At 48.4% G+C, this 18,183-nt stretch overlaps 3 protein-coding genes and 1 long non-coding RNA gene across 4 annotated transcripts; 1 reads left to right on the top strand and 3 right to left on the bottom strand.

Annotated features, from left to right (window-relative positions):
* Positions 1-44: 44 nt before the first annotated feature.
* Positions 45-3,179, bottom strand: Spag8 (sperm associated antigen 8). Its single transcript, XM_035438692.1, has 8 exons — positions 2,545-3,179; positions 1,955-2,456; positions 1,382-1,795; positions 1,082-1,256; positions 850-895; positions 633-747; positions 449-511; positions 45-358 (listed from the first exon to the last, which is right to left on the bottom strand). Exons 1-8 carry the CDS (start codon positions 2,571-2,573, stop codon positions 170-172), a joined length of 1,533 nt encoding a protein of 510 aa, XP_035294583.1. The 5' UTR covers positions 2,574-3,179; the 3' UTR covers positions 45-169.
* Positions 3,180-3,308: 129 nt separating this feature from the next.
* On the bottom strand, positions 3,309-5,568 carry Hint2 (histidine triad nucleotide binding protein 2). Its single transcript, XM_027403229.2, has 5 exons — positions 5,413-5,568; positions 3,969-4,109; positions 3,768-3,872; positions 3,605-3,677; positions 3,309-3,491 (listed from the first exon to the last, which is right to left on the bottom strand). The coding sequence occupies exons 1-5, from the start codon at positions 5,491-5,493 to the stop codon at positions 3,400-3,402; spliced, it is 492 nt and encodes a 163-aa protein (XP_027259030.1). The 5' UTR covers positions 5,494-5,568; the 3' UTR covers positions 3,309-3,399.
* A 1,677-nt stretch (positions 5,569-7,245) lies between these two features.
* Positions 7,246-9,474, top strand: LOC113834386. The gene is made up of 2 exons (XR_003482891.2): positions 7,246-7,309; positions 9,275-9,474. It is a non-coding gene; the product is annotated as an uncharacterized LOC113834386 (long non-coding RNA).
* On the bottom strand, positions 8,976-18,173 carry Fam221b (family with sequence similarity 221 member B). Its single transcript, XM_035439906.1, has 6 exons — positions 17,311-18,173; positions 14,598-15,282; positions 14,310-14,444; positions 9,930-10,040; positions 9,546-9,743; positions 8,976-9,430 (listed from the first exon to the last, which is right to left on the bottom strand). The coding sequence occupies exons 2-6, from the start codon at positions 15,280-15,282 to the stop codon at positions 8,982-8,984; spliced, it is 1,578 nt and encodes a 525-aa protein (XP_035295797.1). The 5' UTR covers positions 17,311-18,173; the 3' UTR covers positions 8,976-8,981.
* Between the last annotated feature and the right edge of the window lie 10 nt (positions 18,174-18,183).

The raw sequence follows: 18,183 nt of genomic DNA, 5'->3' as shown, positions 1-18,183 counted from the left end.
TTGGGTATGGACACAGCTACTCATGGACTCAATGAATCAGCAGCTTCAGCAGGAGAGTGCTTTATGTAACCCCCTCATCAAGCACAGAGAATTAGCTCAACCCACACCTGCCTCTGCAGTATGAACACAAATAGACTCCAAATTCCATGTCTACTTCTCTCCTCAACCCTTAGGCTGGAGTTGTCCTTGTCTTTCCACACCCCTGCCCTCCTTCCTGACAGGCAATCGAAGACATTGACTCCACTTGGTTGGGGGAATTCTCAAAATCATAAGGCAAAGGCTGCCCCAGAGACAAGGGCACTGGTGTTGAGAAGCTGCACTTCTTCCGGAACGGTGTGTCCAGTGTCCTGATGTTACCCTGGAGGGAGTGTCAGGATAAGGACAGATGCCACCCTTCCCCAAGCCAGAACAGAAAAGCTCCCCCCAATACCTAGTCACCCCCACACACCTGTAGCGGTGGTGCTCTCTGTAGCCAGAACGTTTCAGGCTGTTCCTGGCGGTAATCATGAGGCTGTGAGGGAAGAGATACTAAGTAACTCTTGGTCTTTGCCTCGCTTCTCAATTTTTGGATTAGTGCTTTTCCTGCTGCTGGGCAGAGCCCAGCTGTACAAGTAGGGTGGGCTGGTTCTCACCTTTGTGGGGGCTGGAGGCCCTGTTTGTACCAGCTTCGCTCTGTAGTCATGGTGTGTTACTGACTCAGCTTCAAAGAGCACCTTTGAAGGTTCTTGCTCTGCCTGCACCTCTTTACTGTGTAGCCAGGGAGAGGTCAAGGCCAGCCCCAGTTTTCCCCTCCCCTCTCCTCCCCTCCCCTCCCCTCCCCTTCCTCCCTCCCTCTTCCCAGGCTCTCACCGGATCTGGTGGTGCAGGAGCATCTCCAGCATAGCTTCACGCTTCCCTGTAGGAAAAAAAGGAATCTGGTCAAGAAGCAGCTTCAGCAACAAAGTTGAGAAGGGACATCTTGCCGTTTGCCCTTAGAGCCACCAAACCGTCCACAGTCCCACCAGAAAGTCCTGCTTTTTTTTTTTTTTTTTTTCCCTCTGCATACTGGGCTCTTTCTGATCCCATCTCTCATGCTTCACACCTCGAAGTGGCTGATAGGCTTTTGTTGGGGGTCCGTATGAATCTTTCTGGACGGTGCTAGACGACATGGGTGATTGAAGTTGCATGGTCAGCAGTCCCTGGTGTCCGTGTCGAAAGAAGTAACTCTCAGAACCATCTTGAAATATTGGGATTTGATCCAGGTGGTTGGTGGCTCTCTGTGGACCACAAGATCAGTGACTATGAACTCCCTTCTCATTCTGACCCCTATCACAAACTATTGGCTCCTCTAGGAAACTGGGGCCGGCCTTCAGGGAAAGGGGAGCAAGCTAAACCTTCATACCTCTTCCTCCCAGTTGTGAAGGAGACTCTGGCCACGAGGCAGTGTTTTACAGACAATCTCAGGTTTACTTTCGACCTCTGGGAGTTTCCATGACCCTCGTACTCCAGGTTCTCCGATTTGCAGGGGTGACCAGGGTTGTTGGTATGGCTCATAGTTGCGGTACTGATTCCATATTTCACCATTAGGGAACAGATCTCGTGGGATGTTTATGAACCCTTGAGTAACGGCGGAGCTGACCTTATGCCTAGGTTCAGGGATAGCAGGGCCAGGTGCAGAGGCAAGACCAGGCTCAGGCTCAGGCTCAGGCTCAGGCTCAGGGCCAGGGCCAGGGCCAGGGCCAGGGCCAGGGCCAGGGCCAGGGGGCATGGGCAGGGCCAAGGGCAAGGGCAGGGCCACGGCCAGGCCAGGGCCAGGGCTACGGCCAGGGCCAGGGCCATGGCCAGGGGCAGGGCCAGGGCCAGGGCCATGGCCAGGGCCAGGGCCACAGGGCCAGGGCCCAGGGCCAGGGCCAGGGCCAGGGCCAGGACAAGGCCAAGGGCCAGGGCCAGGGCCACGGCCAGGGGCAGGGCCAGGACAAGGGCCAGGGCCAGGGCCACGGCCAGGGGCAGGGCCAAGGCCAGGGGCAGGGCCAGGGCCAGGGCCAGGGCCAGGGGCAGGTCTATATGTAGAACTCGAACCCGAGCCAGAGCCAGGGCCTGAGCCTGAGCCCGAGCCTGAGGCCAAGGCAGGACCAGAGCTGTGACCAGAGCTACCGCAAGGATAAGAAGAGCCAGGCACAGGGGATGAACTGCGGTCTGTGCGGTCTGTGGCCCAGACATTCCGAGGTATGTAAGAAATATAGAGGGGTTGATAGCCAAAGCTCCCGTGGCCTGTCTGATAGGATTTAGGGCAGGGAGCCTCGAAAAGACTGTCATAAGAGTGCTCTGGTGGCACAGAACACGGCTTATGAGCCCCTGCATATAATCTATCTGGGGCAGTTACGCCCCTTAGGCCAGGCCTAGGACTGCCACTCGAAGAAAAAACGGGTTCTGAAGTGCTCTCTAGTCCTTCGGAGCTGGGCAGTACTTCTAAAGATCTGAAAGAAACACATACGTCAAGGATGTCAAAATCGCTGCGAAATTAGTCCGTTGACCTTCCTTGTTCCCCTGTCCAAGGCTCCTTACCGCGCTGGAGACTCCTCGGTAGACTCCATTTTCAGACTCCAGCTACCGGGTTGCCATGGAGACGGCAAATAAATCCAAGAGACTGCGCACAACTAGAGCTGGGCGGAGCGAGATGGAGGGTATGACAGGAGATAAACACTCCAGGGGCGAAGTCTTAGATTTGGTGATCTCCAAGTCTCAGCTCCATTCTGCCTCACCTGGACTTTCAGGGTTCCACTAGTCTGAACCCTAGGCTTCATGCCCAACTTGATTCGTTGTGACTAAGGGTGACTTATGGGGATGCATTGGAGACACGCACAGTTCATCAGTATGAACTCCTGTTCACTTGGTTCATTCCCTAAGTTGGAGAGCAGCCTTTTTTTTTTTTTTTTTTTTTTTTTTTCTTTTACAGTCTAAGGATAAAAAATACATGAAGTGGGGTCTAAGAATGCAGCCAGTGGTAGGAGTGGTTGTCCAGTGTGTCCAAGGTCCTGGGTTCCATCCTCAGCACACATAGATAAGAGGTAACAGCAAAAGGAAAGGGAATATGGTAGATAGATCTCTGTCCTGTCATCCAGACCAATTTCTACTAGTTCCCCCCTAGAGGTCTGACCTAGAATGGACCATTAGAAACTAGCAGATCTGCCCTATGCACTCCTTTAAGCCCCGACTAGGTCATATGATCTTTTATTCTGACCATGGTCAGAGAGATCATAGTCCCGAATCAATTTTCTTTCACCTTTGTAGTATAAATCTGTTACATATTTCAGACAGGAATGCAAAACTGAGGGGGAATAAGTTTATTAATGCCATAGGATTTCTTTTCCCTTTCTCCACCCACACATCCAGGTCTGTGGTCCCAGGTCACCTGGCAGGTTAGCCAGGCGGCCACTGCAGCTGTCGGCCTCCAAGTACGTGAATATGCAGGTGATACACGGACTGTGCGCCCATCTTCCCATCATTGACCACTGAAATGAGCTTGAGGTTAGGGATCAGTATACCGGGAGAGGTCAAAGACTAAAGATCACACTGAGAAACAGGGATTCATAGGTGAGCAGACCAAAGGACAAAAATCACTCACCAAGCCGATACCCATCTTTCAGACCCTCAGCCTTTGCTATCTTCTTGGCCACAAGGAGTAAGTGTCCTAGAAGCTACAGGGGGAGGAGAGGGACAGAGGTGGCTCCTTTCATAGCTTAATCCAGGGCTCCCCCCAGACAGGCCTCTGGCCCTGTTCTCCCCACCTGCTGGTCTTCTTCTTCAGCCTGGCTAATTCGAGGAATGGGCTTCTTAGGAATGACCAGAAAATGCACAGGAGCCTGAGGGGCCACATCACGGAACACTAGACACTGGGGGCAGTGACAGATGAGAGATCACTGTTACTTCATCAGACCCAAAGGCACCTATGAAATTCTCAGGAGGGTTAGACCCTATGGGGATTTCACCTGCTGGTCTTCATATAGAATGTCAGCTGGGAGGCTTCGGTCCAAAATCCGGGAGAAGATGGTTGGCGCTGCCCCTCCAGGAGCTGCTTTCTGGGCCTTGGCCACTTCACCCCCGTCAGTCACACCTGCATTTCCCCGGACCTTCCGGGTGAACCCAAGGGAGAGAGCTGGCAGTAATTTCCCATGTACTTATCTGGGACTAGAAGAAGCTGGGCTCTAAGAGTGTTTCTAACTTCATTCTTCTAAGAAGCTATTAATGGTTCCCCTTAGGGAAAGTCCCTGGATTTCAGTGCCTGAGTAGCAATGGGTGGGCCAGATGCTGGTGAGTGAGCTTGGTTATAGAACACACAGTAATTACTATTAAGGATTTAGGAGTGCAATTGGTTCCTGTAAATGTGCCTAAAGAAATCTAGCATTGTACAGGTAAAAGGACCCAGAAATCTGTAATGCCAGCAGCACCTGGGATGGGGAGGCAGGAGGATCAGGAACTTGCCATTCTTAGCTACATAGGAAACTCTAGGCTAGTGTGGGATACCTAAGACACTATCCCCAAAAGCAAACAAAATGACATTAAGGTCTCAGTTCCTATGTTACCATTAAACACATCAGATAAATCCCTGAGAGCTTCAAAGAATGGTTTCAATCCCGTCCTAGGAGAGCTTGAAGCTCTTCATTACCTTTCCACTTATTTCTATCATGCGTTGTCTGATCTTTAAGCCTTTTTGTTTTGTTCTGTTTTGTTTTGAAATATATTCGTGCTATCTGATACTGGCTGATCTCTCATTTGGGTGTCACATTTGATATCTTATTGTGCAGCTTGCCTGTTGTTAGTCAGGCCAGGCTGCTGAAGCCCTGGTAATTTTGCTGCCTCAGTCTCCTAAATACTGGGATTACAGGCATGTGCCACCACGCTCGGCTTCTTACCCTGGATTTTAATTCTAGTAACTAGAATCAGAGGAGTTATGTAAGAATTCAGCTAAGTGAACTCGGCTCTATCATAGGGGACAGGAGACTATCCCAGTTTCCCTCCGGTTCAGAAGGCCGGGATCAGTGCGTTACACTGATGCGAAACTGTGGGATAAATTAAATCACTGCTGAAAAATGTGGAAGATGAAAGAGCAATGAATGCCAGCACGCATTACAGGGCTAGAGATTCGAGAACAGCCGGCTAGCTCCCAGAGGGAGAGCTCACTTCCGGGGGCGTGGGGGGGGCACGGCAGAGGCGGGCCGGAGGACGCTCCTTGCCATCACCACCACCAGCTCGGTCCCAACCGGTATGCCCCGGCTGTTCCGGGAAGCCAGATCGCTTCTTGGTGTCACGACCGCAGAGTCCCTGAAATTGACCCTTGGGAAAGGCAGTGGTTCTGCAAGGAGTTGCGACGCGTGCGGGTCCCGGAATGCGCCAGTGCCTGCAAGCCCCCTCTTCCCTCCTGCTGCTTCTCACCTGCGCCCCCCGGGGCCACGCGGCCGCCACGGTTCTGCGCGCGGTGTGCAAACCCACTGCCAGCAGCACGGCAGCAGCCATCTTCCCGGAGCCGGCCGCCTTGCAGGCGCAGCCCCATTGGCTGCGTTCGGTTGGGGGAGGATCCCTCCGTGCAGCTCATTGGCTGCCTCTGCCAAAGCAAGGCCAATTTTTGTTTAGTGGTGTGTAAATTCTTTTTCCATTGGATCCCTTAGTTTCGCTCTAGATATATTCCCACGGCATTGGAAGAACTAAATCTGGGGGTAGGATTTTTTTCCTAATGGGCTCAGGTTCACCACCTTGACCAAGCTTTGGTCGAGGATCCTGAGTGGGTGGGACCTGCTCGTTGGAGGCCTGTTCCTTCTTAGCTCTGCCCCCCACTGGAAGAGGACCGGGCCTCGCCACCTGCTGCACAAAAGGCTAAAAGTAGTGCAGACTCGTCTCCGCTTTGGCCAGGAGGGCGGGATTCTGAAGATATTCGTTGTTTATTGGTTCCAGAAGTCATACGGGCGGGGCTAAACGTGAACTGGGATCTGTAGGGTAGGTTCGTAACCATTTCAGTTCTTTAACCACTTCAAAGATCTAAAGCATATTGTATGGAAGTATTTTTAAAAATTTCCGTCAATTTGTTTTATGTTCTTGCTCCCATTTACATCAATACTATGCATGTTTTCAGGGCATTTCCCCTCACCCCCCTTAAACAGGTGATAGGACCATCCTATGTATATTGTACTGTACATTAGTTTTTTGTTTGTTTGTTTTTCACTTCATAAGTGGTGTGGGGTGCCGTTAGCTCTGTGAGGCAGCAAGTTTGCTTTGTGTAGTACTTTTTTTTTTTTATTGTGTATGTGTCTGCTTGTGGGTTATATGCATGTGAGTGAAGGTGTCCATGGGTGCTAGAAGGCATAGGATGACCTGGAGCTGGAATTACAGGCTGTTGGGAACCTGATCTGAGTGCTGGTAGCTGAGTTCCAGTGCTCTCCAAGAGCCCTTAACTTCTTAGCCATCTCCTCAGCACCTAGAGATTTCTGTGTATGTGTGTGTCTGTGTAAGTCCACGTGGGTGCCTGCAGAGGCCACACACAAGACAGTGTCAGAGACTCTGTAGAGCTGGAGTTATATACAGGTGCTTGTGAGCCACCAGAGGTGAACCAAGTTTCAGTACTCTATAAGAGTGGCAAACACTCAAGCACTGAACCGTCTCTCCATTTCTTTATATTTTTAAAATAAGAAACGGAGTATTCCGCTTGAGGGGCATAGGCAGAAGGATCACTCATGCATTCCAGGCCAGCCTGGTCTACATAGCAAAATACATCAGTATCCCCCCAAATACTCACCATCTGGTGAGTTCTGGTCTGGCACAATAGTGTAAATTACCCCTATGTCTTCAGAAGCTGTTTTGTTTTTGTACATGACCTGTTATATAAATAAATGCTCAATAATTGTTGAATATTTGGTGTTTCACTTTTCCATTTTCTTATATATAGTAATAAACGGCATGCTTATTATCTCTTATATTTTTCAAATTAGTATAGTTTATATACTTTGCAATGACTATACAGCATGTCCCCAATGACCTGATCACAGTAATTCTTCTATAATTGAATTATTTTAATATGAGTACCACAGCACATACAACCAATGTTGATAAACTTCTGGAATATTAGCACTCTTTTTTACACAGATAATATATATATATATTAAGATTTGTTTATTTATACAATTTTCTGTCTGCATGTATCCCTGCAGGCCAGAAGAGGGCACCAGATCTCATTACAGATGGTTGTGAGCCACCATGTGGTTGCTGGGAATTGAACTCAGGACCTCTGGAAGAGCAGACAGTGCTCTTAACTCTGAGCCATCTCTCCAGCCTTACACAGGTATACTATTAGCCCTTTCTTATTCCAAGGGATGACATGTGATCATAAATTTTGCTCTGGGGTCCTAGCAATCTAGACTGCATCCCTTCCTTTGTGAAGACAGATGACCCTTTCTAAATATCAGGAAATGTAGGGTCACCTTGGCGCTGAGCCCTAGGAGTGAAACTTGAAAGTTGCCCCAGAGAAGGGCAAGAGATCAGTGGAGCTGAGATGAGAAGAGGGTGGAAATCTAGGGGGCACTGAGCTGCCAAGCTGAATATTTATTTGGGTTTTTATGGAGTGCAGGCAACACAGGTTATTCCTGTCATAGATCTAGCAACTGAGGCCCAAAGAGGGAACCTGGCATCACAAAACCCACCAGTGTCAGCCTGTCCTATGCCATAAAATCACCTATGGAGTTCTCTTACTCCCTGCTATTCACAATTTTGATGCAGATTACAGCCTCCTTATTCAAAACACTCGCCATCACCTGCAGCTGCTTTCTGAAAGCTGCATGCTCTGCAGACCCCATCACTGTCCTGTGTTGCAGTCCATGCCAGCACACCTGCTCCTGAACCTCACTAGAGAGTTCTTATTCCCGCGATAGCAGCTGTTTCCCCGCATCACTTCTCCCCAGTGCACCACACCTTCGCATCTTCAGGCTCATTGCTTTTGCCTTCTTTTCCTCACTGTCCCGATACCATTCCGTCAGCAGCCATTGGCCTAAATAGTTTTGCCTCTCTTCTCTAACCAGATTCTCACTTCCAACCACAATAAATCCTAAACTACATGCTTGTCATGGTTTTCTCTGATTCCCCACATTAGCCTTCCCCAGCGCTCACCTTTTTCTTCCAGTCTCCTATTCCCCATTAATTCCTTTCTTGCTTCACAGAGAATATATAATGTCACCAGAGCGGAACTTCTAGGAGGTCCTACTTTCTGCAGCTCTTACCCCCTTCTTTGTCTTAAGAAATGAAGTCTCTCTTCATTGGAGCAAATACCTTCACCTCTGCCTCATCCTCACTCCTTGTTTCCACGTCTGAGATCTTGTCTTGCCAGGCATCTCTTCTTCCTTCCGCATCCTTCAAGGTCTTTTTGTATATGAGCTTCTCCCCCCTTTCCTTCTTAAAAAGTTGGCAACTTTCAAGTTTCACTCCTAGGGCTCAGTGGCAAGGTGACCCTACATTTACAGCCTGGGTACTGTCTGATTTCTTTCTTCTACTTCTTACCCAAGCTCCTTGAAGAGACTCCTTCAAATTAGTGGATATTTGGTGTTCACTTCCACCACGCCAGTGTGAAACCACACTGTCCAAAGCCTCCAAACACCTACTAATTGTAATGCCTTTGCCTTATGGAACCCCAGCTACATCTGAAATCACTGCCTATTCTATTGTTCAAGCATTCCTCCTCCTTGTCATTCTTGAAGCTAGTCTCCTAGTGTCAGGGCTGGCAACTTGAATGGCCATGATAGAGGAAGATGGCTGGAGTCAGCCTTCATTCTGCTTGGTGCTGTCTCTTGCCTGTAGTTAGAGCTGACTCTAAATTGAGTCTTGATGCTACCTGTCCCATATAGAGCCAGGTCAGATTCTATTGGCGTCCACTTTTATTGTTGATCTTGGCCAGGCTCAGAAAGGCCTGTGCCAGTTGTTGACAGTGTCTGTCCCTGTAGGAGGGAAGAGCAGAGGTGAAAGGGTCAGGTATGGGGGTCAGGTTTAGGGCCAGGCTGGAGGCTGCTTGGGCCAGGGAGTGCAGGGGATCTAGGGTGGGAACTGGGCTGGCCAGAGACACCCTGCCTCTGGAGGGCCTCAAGGTCAGAGTTGGTGAGGATGACATCTCGGAGGGCAGGCATCTCTGCAAAAGGCACATAGTCTGCTTCTGGGGATGGAAGGCAGTGCAGGCATGGGATGTGGGGTGGGCTGGGGATGTAACACCTGAAGAGGATGAGGGAGGGTGGGAGTGCCTTTCTGTATGGCCTTCTGATTACAGATGCTGGCATGGTCCTGTCCCAGGTTGTTCCCTCACCGTAAGGTCTCCCTCCTCTTCGCCTGGTCTCTTCAGTCTCGAAGAAAGTCTCATGTTCTTCCCAGCGCCGGTCACAGGCTGCACAGAGGAAATTCGACTCGAAACAGTTGCAGCAACACCCTATGGCAAAAATGCACCAAGAAGAATATAAGGAATTAATGGCATCCCATGAACTGACATGTTCCTCTTAAATCTGCTTCTCCCCACACAAACACCCCTTTGTACTAGAAGTTACCATGGTGCCTGCAGGGATGAGCTCCGGTGGCTGCATGTTCTTCATGAGTATGTTTACAACGACATTGGGCTCTCCAGGCTTTGGGATCAAAGGTGCTCCGTCTCTTAAGCCAGAACTCACCCACCTCCTCTGGGCGTGATGGGATGAAACAAAACATGAGGCACCTGCACTGGCTCACACTGCAGGGTGCTGACAGATCTAGGAGAATGGGGGTGGTGGAGAATTAGGCCAGCACCTGGAAGAACCTGGCCTCCCAATGCAGGCACATTCCTAATCCACGTTCATCTCTCTGTCTTTCTGTCTCTGTCTCTCTCTGTTTCTTTAAGACATGAAAGAGTACAGTAGCCCCTCCATACTTGACAAGTCTGGCAACTTCTTTCCTACCTGAGATGATCTGGTGTTCTTTAAACAAATGTCCACAAAAGCACTTGGACTCATCTCCAATCCGGAAACAGTCCCATAAGTAATGGGGGCAGCGCCAGCCAATGTAGAGACCTACATATAGAGGGATTAATAGGGAAGAATGAAAACAAACAAACAAAAAATCCTAAGTTCCCTACAAGTGTCCTGATGCCCTGGAGTGGGGGTGAGGAACCTCCCACCACACCCTGCTATGTCTGTCTCCACTAGAGAGCCCTTACTTCTGGCCCTTAGACTTTTTTCATTAGTTTTATCATTCCAAAGTATCATCGTTCCCCTTCCTATCTCAGAATCCACCCCATGTCTGTCAGTCTAACCAAGATAACCAAAGGCTGTCTCTGGTTTCAGAGCAGGGAGATGACAGATGACACCGAAGATGGACACAAGGCTCTGGTAACTATAAAGTGTCTTACCTTCTCCCCACTCCATGCTAGTTCAACCTTTGTGAAATGTTTATGGAGAGCAAGAGAGAAGATAACTGGTCATGTGGGTAGTAGGTGATAGGGACTGGCTCCTGAGGAGAATTATTAGTGAAGGACTTGGAGAAAAGGTGAAAGCTGGACAGTTTGTGAAAAGGTGAAAGCTTGACTGGTGCCAAGAAGTAGGAGGAAGCCTGTCCCCAACTCTCCAGGCTGACACCTATGTTATCCCTTCTGTGTCCTGGTGTTATGTAACTAATGCCCTCTATGATCCTGAGGAAGGGTGGCTGATGGCTGATGGCTCTCTAGAGATCAGGAGAAAGGGGGCAGGCCAGAAGTCATGGCTGGAAGACCAAAATAAATAAATAAATATTGAAAGGAAAGTGAGGCTAGTATCCTCGAATACAGGCACTAGCAGGTGGCTACAAGTTCCTGGTTTTAGCAGTGGGGTCCCAAAGAATCCAGCTTCATGGCAAGCCCTATCACAAGTCAAGGGCAGGGCTAATAGGTGACAGGAAAACAGGACAGCACCTACTATTTATCTTCTCATTCTTTATGAGAGCAGAGAGAATCCCAATTCTTGTTCAGAATCTTGCTTGAGTCCCCCTGGGGTACTGTAGCTGTTAGAGGCCTCAACAGATATGTCACCTCTTCTAAAAGTTGTCCCTGGCTTCCCCACAAGAGAAGGATCTATATTTTCATCCATATCTCTAATCCTGCCATGAAAGAGATGTCAGAGAATATAGACTGTCTGACTGAAAACAAATACGTTCCTTCAGTAGCAATCCACAGTTCTGTGCTTCAGGCCAGGTGTTCTTATCTTACCCATAGTGCATAAGGTTCTAAAACCTGTTCAGGTGTGGCTTTTGTCTTGGCTGCTTCCAGTGCCAGGACCCTGCTGTACCTGGAATGTTTGGTTGAGAGCACAGGGAGAAGTAAAGTCACAATGGGTGAGTGGGAGCCAGGACTCCATGAGAGGAATTCTGAACTCTACAAAAGCTGAACACAGTGGCTGAGCAGGTGATGTGCAGACAATAATCCGAGTTTGCCTGAAGATCAAAGCTTGGTCAGTCTAAGCACGGACGAGGGAATCAGTTCTAACATTCAGATACAGTGTTTGAATAGAGGCTGGAAAGAATACCCCAGATTCTATTGTTCTGTTCTGTTCTGTTCTGTTCTGTTCTGTTCTGTTCTGTTCTGTTCTGTGCCCTTAAAGTGGAGAAACTGGCTTCTGGCTCAGGACTCCATTTTCTGATTCCAAACTCTTTTCCTGTTAGAAGTGGACTAGGCAGACAGAAGAGATGATATCTTGGATGCTGTTCTGACTCGGTATAGCTTGCATAGCCATGCTTTATACCAACTATTGATTTCTAGGTTTCTTTACTGCATACAGCTGTCTTTACATGGAGGATGCATCTCCATCCTAGATCTCTCCTGGGCTTTAGAGTCACAGGACCACCTGTCTTATTACATTCTCACCAGCATGTTCCATTAAACACTTACCCAGATTTCACCTCAAAACCTCTCAACCTTTGTCCTCAGTTCACCAGGTTTGTATGTGCTCCAAATCTGTTTTCACTTCACTCAGACAATCCAAAAACCTAGATGATGTCACTCGAGGTATTTAACATTTCTTAATTACTCTACACACCTAGCAATCCAATAATCAGGTTTGCCTTGTTAGTGCTTCCTGGACCTTTCCATCTGTCTCTACTGTCACCCAGTGACTTTTTGATTATTACCAGTGGAGTCTTCCTGTGTTCAATCTTGCTTTCTCTGGTGCCAGAGTGATCATTTAAAACACAAATCTGTTAATTGTCCTATTTTAAAATATCTTGGTGATTCTCAGGTACCCTTGGGATGTAACTATGACTCCACATTGGCACAAAAATCCCCGCACAATTCTCAATTTCCAGAGTAGAATTAGTGCCCCCACCAACATTCCTGAACAAGGCAAAACACTACAGTTCCCTAAGATTCCTTGTCTTGTCATATCCCTTTTATTTTACTTAAAATTTTATTTTGATAGGCTCCTTTTATTGTGCAGTTCAGGCTGGCCTGGAACTTACCATGTAGACTGTGATAGCCTCAAACTTGAGATCCTCCAGCCTGAGCCTTCCAAGTTCATAGTTGTGCACCACCATACTCACCTTGATTATCTCTTCTTACCATCTCACAGATATTAGCTTCAGCAATCTTTCCTTCCAATGCTTATCATTACTCTAGCATCCCCAACTGGGTGCCTCTCTCCTCTGTCTCTGCAGGACTCTGGGCATAACAATTTGTTTCCTAAACAAATTGTCATTTGTCAAATGGTCATTTTACTTATTGGCATTGCTTATTAGAGAACATATTGTCTGAGGGATCTTTGTTATTTGTTTTTTTTTTTTTAAGGTGGGGTCTCACTGTGCAATTGAGGGGCAAGGTTTATCCTTGAGACCTTTCTTGCCCCACTGCTTACACAACTACAGCTCAACAGTTGGCATTTAGTTGGTGCATAACTGTTTGTTGAAAGAATTTTTGGAAAGTCTCACAATTCAAATTTATCTGCACATCACATATATTCTTAGGAAGTCTTGACTCAAGATCTTCAACATCAGAAGGATACAGACCACAAATATCTTTGTGTAGGACTGAGTACACAAACTAGTCGTTTAAGCAGGAAAACACAGGCATTTATAACAAAGAAGAAATACAGAGGTCTTGAAGAATAAGGAGTGAACAGGAGGATCTAAAAGAGTAAAGAGGGGGCTGGACAGAAGATGTATTTGCAAGAGAAATGTAACAGTAATGGATGTTAACATAACCAAACAGAGATTTCACTATCAGTGGAAACTCAGAAACAGAGATGAAGGGAAGGGGGCATGGAAGTAGGGTGGGTAAATTACATAGAGGAGGATACGAATACAGGATTTTTTGGTTGTCTTTATGTCTTGGTGCTGTTGATGTAGTCATACTTCCATCATAAGCAGAAGAGAAGTATGAGAGGCCTGAGCAAATGCAGTGTTTTCTATTGGATTCATCTAGACAGCTCAGAATCATAGAGGATCAGAGTGGCTTTCCTACTGAGATTAATAATCCTTAAGATGGTGACATCCAATCACACAGGTAGACATGCTTACACACAGTGTGTCATGTGTTTACACAGCTCATCTGCACACCCATTACACAGATGCAGCTTCCACTCACAGGACTACCAAGAGTTCTCATTAGATATAGCTCAGTGGGTAGTGTGTTTGTCTAGAAGTCACAAAACCCCAGCACCATGTAAAACCAGATGTGGTGGCACACACATGTAACCCCAGCACTCAGGAAGTAGAAGTAGGGTCAGAAGTTCAAGATCATCCTTAAAGGTCATCATTGACTGTAGGAAGTTTGAGGCTAGGCTCATGGCCTAGGCTACATGAAACCCTGTCTCAAAATGGAGTTACTAAATCTGAGCTGGGACTTGAACTCAACAGGGTTATTAGGGCATATATATCTTCTTTGATGGAGACCCTCAAGGGTTTTGGGTACTCATATGGTCATGGATCTGGCATGCATAAGTGACAGTCTTTAATGGAGTAAAAGGACCAAAATCTTTTTCCATATCCATATGAGAATAAGGCTCTTAGAGACTGCCCAAGGTCCTGGGGCTACCTCTGCCTTAGGGTTGTTCTGGCATAGACTATCTGGGTGCTAGATATAGGGCTGGCCGAAACTCTTCTGTTGGTAACAATTTTAGTTACTTTAGTACACCCCTCTATTGCTACTTAGACTCCATATGAAGTCTCCACTGTTTTCAGGCTAGCCCACCTGTTCCCCTTCCAGATTCCAGGCAGGTGACATGGCCATTTCCACATCGAAGGGGCAGGTTCTCAAATCTGTTGGACTGGAAGCTGTCCATGGGCCTGTTTCAGGTCTCTGGAAGGCCACTAGAGCTCACCTGTCTGGATGGCCTTCAGGGCTGGATCCTTCTCCCATTGGAAAAGATTGTTCATTTGAGCACCAAATTGCTCTCTGTGCATTGCCTTTACCAGATCTGCCCTCTTAGCAGGGACTACTGGGCGGCTTGTATAACCTGGGAAAGGAGGGGCTGAGTAACCAGGGGGGCAGTGAAAGGCCCTTAAAACTAAGAGGAGCCATATGCAAGAGTAGCCCAATCCCCCAACTTCTGGGTAAGTCAAGGACAGTGCAAGAGTCACAGGGACAGGGGAAAGGCAGGAACAATTACCACTGACTCTTTTCTCCTTCTTCTTGCTCCCATGAGACTCAGGCGAAGCTGCATGAGCAGTGCCGTCACTAGTCCCCGCTATCAACTCATCCTCCTTTGCCTCCTCCTGCTCTGCAGATGTGTCCACGTTGGCCTGGGTAGAAGGCCCTGAAAAGGGGTGCTGTGGGTAGAGCTCATATTTGGGGACCTGGGTCTGGGGGGCTTCATCAAAAGAAATCTTATGGGGAGACGGGGAAGACGAAGGGATATTGTCTGTCTGTGAGGATCCAAGAGAAGATTTTTGGACCTTAGAGATATAAATCTCATCTGCAGGGCTCTCCAAAGGGGTCTCACTGGTGGTTTTTTCTAGAGAGGTCACAGACTGGGAAGACTTTGAATGACTTTCAGGTAATTGGGCCTTTAAGGACTCCTGGGATGAGTCCTTAGCCTCATAGGACTTTGAAGGCGATTCAGAGAGAGAAGACTCCTGGAGGCCCTCAGGGGCCTCAGTCTGATTTGGTGAAGTAGATGTCACAAAAAGGACTTTGTATTCAGGAGGTTGTAAAGTTGTCTGTGAGCTGGAAAGCTCCAAGGCAGGTTCAGGGGTAGTGGGTTCCTTCAGGTCTTCAGCAGAGGGGTCCTTTAAGGAGGGTCTCTTTGCATCCTCGGTGGCCTGAGGACCTTCTGCGATCTCATTTGCTTCCATCTAGTGGTAGAATAAGGTACAGGCTTCATTAGGTTGAAGCTGGAGGGTCTGTAAGTCAGGGCAGAGTCCCAGGACTCACAGATGTTATAGGATAAGGGAAAATTTATTAGTGCACCTAAGGCATCAGAAGGAAGAAAGAAGAATTATGGGTTTCAGGGTGCAGTGCCAGGAGGTTCCCTCATGTGCCCTCACATGGCACACTACTGTAGGGTTGGTAGGGAGCTGAAATTTAAAGATGGAAAGACAGGATCTTCCAGAAGCCTCTCAGTAGATGTAGCAGAGGACCACGTCCCAGGAGGGAGCCCCAACAAGCTACTTGGCCAATCAAGGGGCAGAGTCTGGGGCATGTCTTAGGACTGTGGAGTTATAGCCGTGGAGTGCCAGAGTCTGAAGAGGAAGCCAGAATTGGGGGTTGGCTTCCAGGAGTACAGGAGAATGCCACAGGGTACACAGCAGGACTGTCTGTACTCTGCTTTTGTCCAGGTTCACACCTCCTCCCCTGGCCTCATTCACGTTCAAGGCTTCAACTGATTCCAACTACGTGCTATGTATGCATTCTCATTCTCCGTCCCTGTCTCTGTCTCTGTCTCTTTCTCTCCTCCTTTTTCCCTTTCAAAACAAAGTTTTATTATATATCCCCTGCTAGATTTCTATGTAGCTCAAGCTGGTCTGAACTCATAGGTCTCCTGCCTCAGACTCTTGAGCATGGTATTATAAAAGTGCATCACCATGCCCGGTTACTGTTGACTTCTAAATCCACATCACTAACTCAGATCTCTTTTTTCCCTTGTGCTTTAGATGCTTCATGCCAGAAATTTCCAAGTGGATGCTCCTCAGGCTTCAGAAACTGACTTTGGAAGTACATCTTCCAAACACTCCCTAAATGTATCCCTTTCTCTGTATTCCCTCCACTTGGTTCATGTTCTTATGATCGTCCACTTGATTGTGAAATAGCATTGCCTCTCTCCACTACCATCCCCAATGTATTTCTCCATTCTGTCATTCATCTATGAAACCTACATTTCATAAAGAGCCTAAACCAACACTTTACTCAGGCACCATGCTGAGCATTGGGACCAGGTGAGCTTAGGAAAGAGACAATGTGACACACAGTGACAATATGAATGACTTATCTCCCAGATGATGTGGAAAGGGAGGATGCCTAATTTACGCTAGGAAGATCCAAGAGGGAAGCTCTCTTTCCCCTTCCAGCAAGATATTTTGAACACACAAAACATTCTGACTCATACTAAAGGATCACACCCAAGTTTCTTGGCCCTGACAATCAAGGTCTGTTACGATCATGCCTGACACCCTTCTGGTGCTAAGGACTGAGTGACAGCCTTTGTATGCTGCCAAGTGCTCTATCCCTGAGCTACAACCTCAACCCTTGGTCTTTTGAGACAGGGTCTCACTATATAGTCCCGGATGGCCTAGAATTTGCTATATAGACCAAACTGGCTTTGAACAGGTAGCAATTCTCCTGCCTCTGCTTCCCAAGTACTGGGATTACAGGCTAGTGCCACCATGCGGCCTTCCAAAACAGACTCTGTCATCATCTGCACGTGCTACCTGAGGGTTCTTGTGTTTCATGGCTCCCTAGTTTTCCCTATGCATCAGAGACAGTAGCTATCTTAAGGTGTTACACTTTAAGCTCATTAGAGAGATGGTTCAGCACAGGACCTGGGTTCAATTCCCAAAACCCATATGGCAGCTCACAATTGTCTTTAACTCCAGCCCCAAGGGATCTGACCCTCTTTTCTGGCCTCCACAGGTACCTTGTGCACACAGTGTACAGATATTCATGCAGGCAAAACATCCATATACATAAAATAAAACTAAAGGCAAAAAAAGTAATTAGGCTAATTGGAGTCTTTCTAAAGGGCAAAGTAGGGAAGGGGCAGAGGTAGGATGGTGGGGAGAAAGTGGGTGGGTGGGATAATGATGAAAAGTAGAAGGGGGCAGAAGGTGTTAGGAGAAGGGATGGAATACAGGGTTGGGGTGGAGGGCCGTGGAAAAACTACATACCTCTGGACTTAGGCTTGGTGGTTGCAAGTCCTTTCTTAGGTCAGGATCTTCACCTGGGTTGGAGGGGGAAGTATTGGTCCTGACCGAGGGAATGAATCGTTTTGCTTTTGATGAGCCAGGCTGCAGTTGCTAAGTGAGAGGTCTTGTTGTTAAGTTTGTTGGGGAGACTTGGGCATCTGCAGACCTCCGCAAAGGGACTCTGGCCCGATTTGAGGAAGGACAGTAAAGGGAAGGGACAAGAGAGGTCCAGGGCGGATGAAGGATGTAGTTGACTGAAGCCTTTAGAACCCAGGCCGGGAGGGGGCGGGAATCGGTCTCCAGGGCAACCGGAACGCCCAGTAGTCTCCATGGCAACAGTAGCCTGGGTCATCTGCGTGGGTGAGGTTTTCTGAGGGGGCTGCTTTGGATCTAGTTGGGACCTTAGTTGGGCGAGTCTCTGTGTAGGCTGTGCATAGAAGTGGGAGGAACATGGTCTGAGAGGACCTGGTATTGTGAGTTTCTGGAAGGTTCCTGTATCATTCTGCTGTTCGCTGGAAGCTGTGAGACCTGAGAGGTCACCCGCGCTCTGTGGTTAGAGAGAGACCGAGGCTCTCAGGTAAGTAGCCCAGCAGGGTTAAGTTAGAGGCCAATAAAATTGGGTAGGGCGGGCCTTGCTGAGAGGGACCAATCGCATGGGGCGTGGGGCGGAGCGTCTGACCAGCGTCACGCCGAGGACGCCGCGGGGCCTGCTTATCGCCGGTTCAGCGCAGCCCGGAGTCGCCCAGGCCTGAACTCCTACCTAGGTCCCGGCCCCGACCCCGGGCCCTCGAGGACGCCGGAGGCCACCCCCCGGGGGTGGGGAGCCGAGCCGCGGGTCAGCTCTGCGAGCGTCCC

This window comes from Cricetulus griseus, chromosome 2, assembly GCF_003668045.3.
Source record: "Cricetulus griseus strain 17A/GY chromosome 2, alternate assembly CriGri-PICRH-1.0, whole genome shotgun sequence".
Classification (NCBI taxonomy): domain Eukaryota; kingdom Metazoa; phylum Chordata; class Mammalia; order Rodentia; family Cricetidae; genus Cricetulus; species Cricetulus griseus.
Note: the sequence above shows the minus strand (reverse complement) of the source record. Positions and strands in the feature narration are given on the sequence as shown.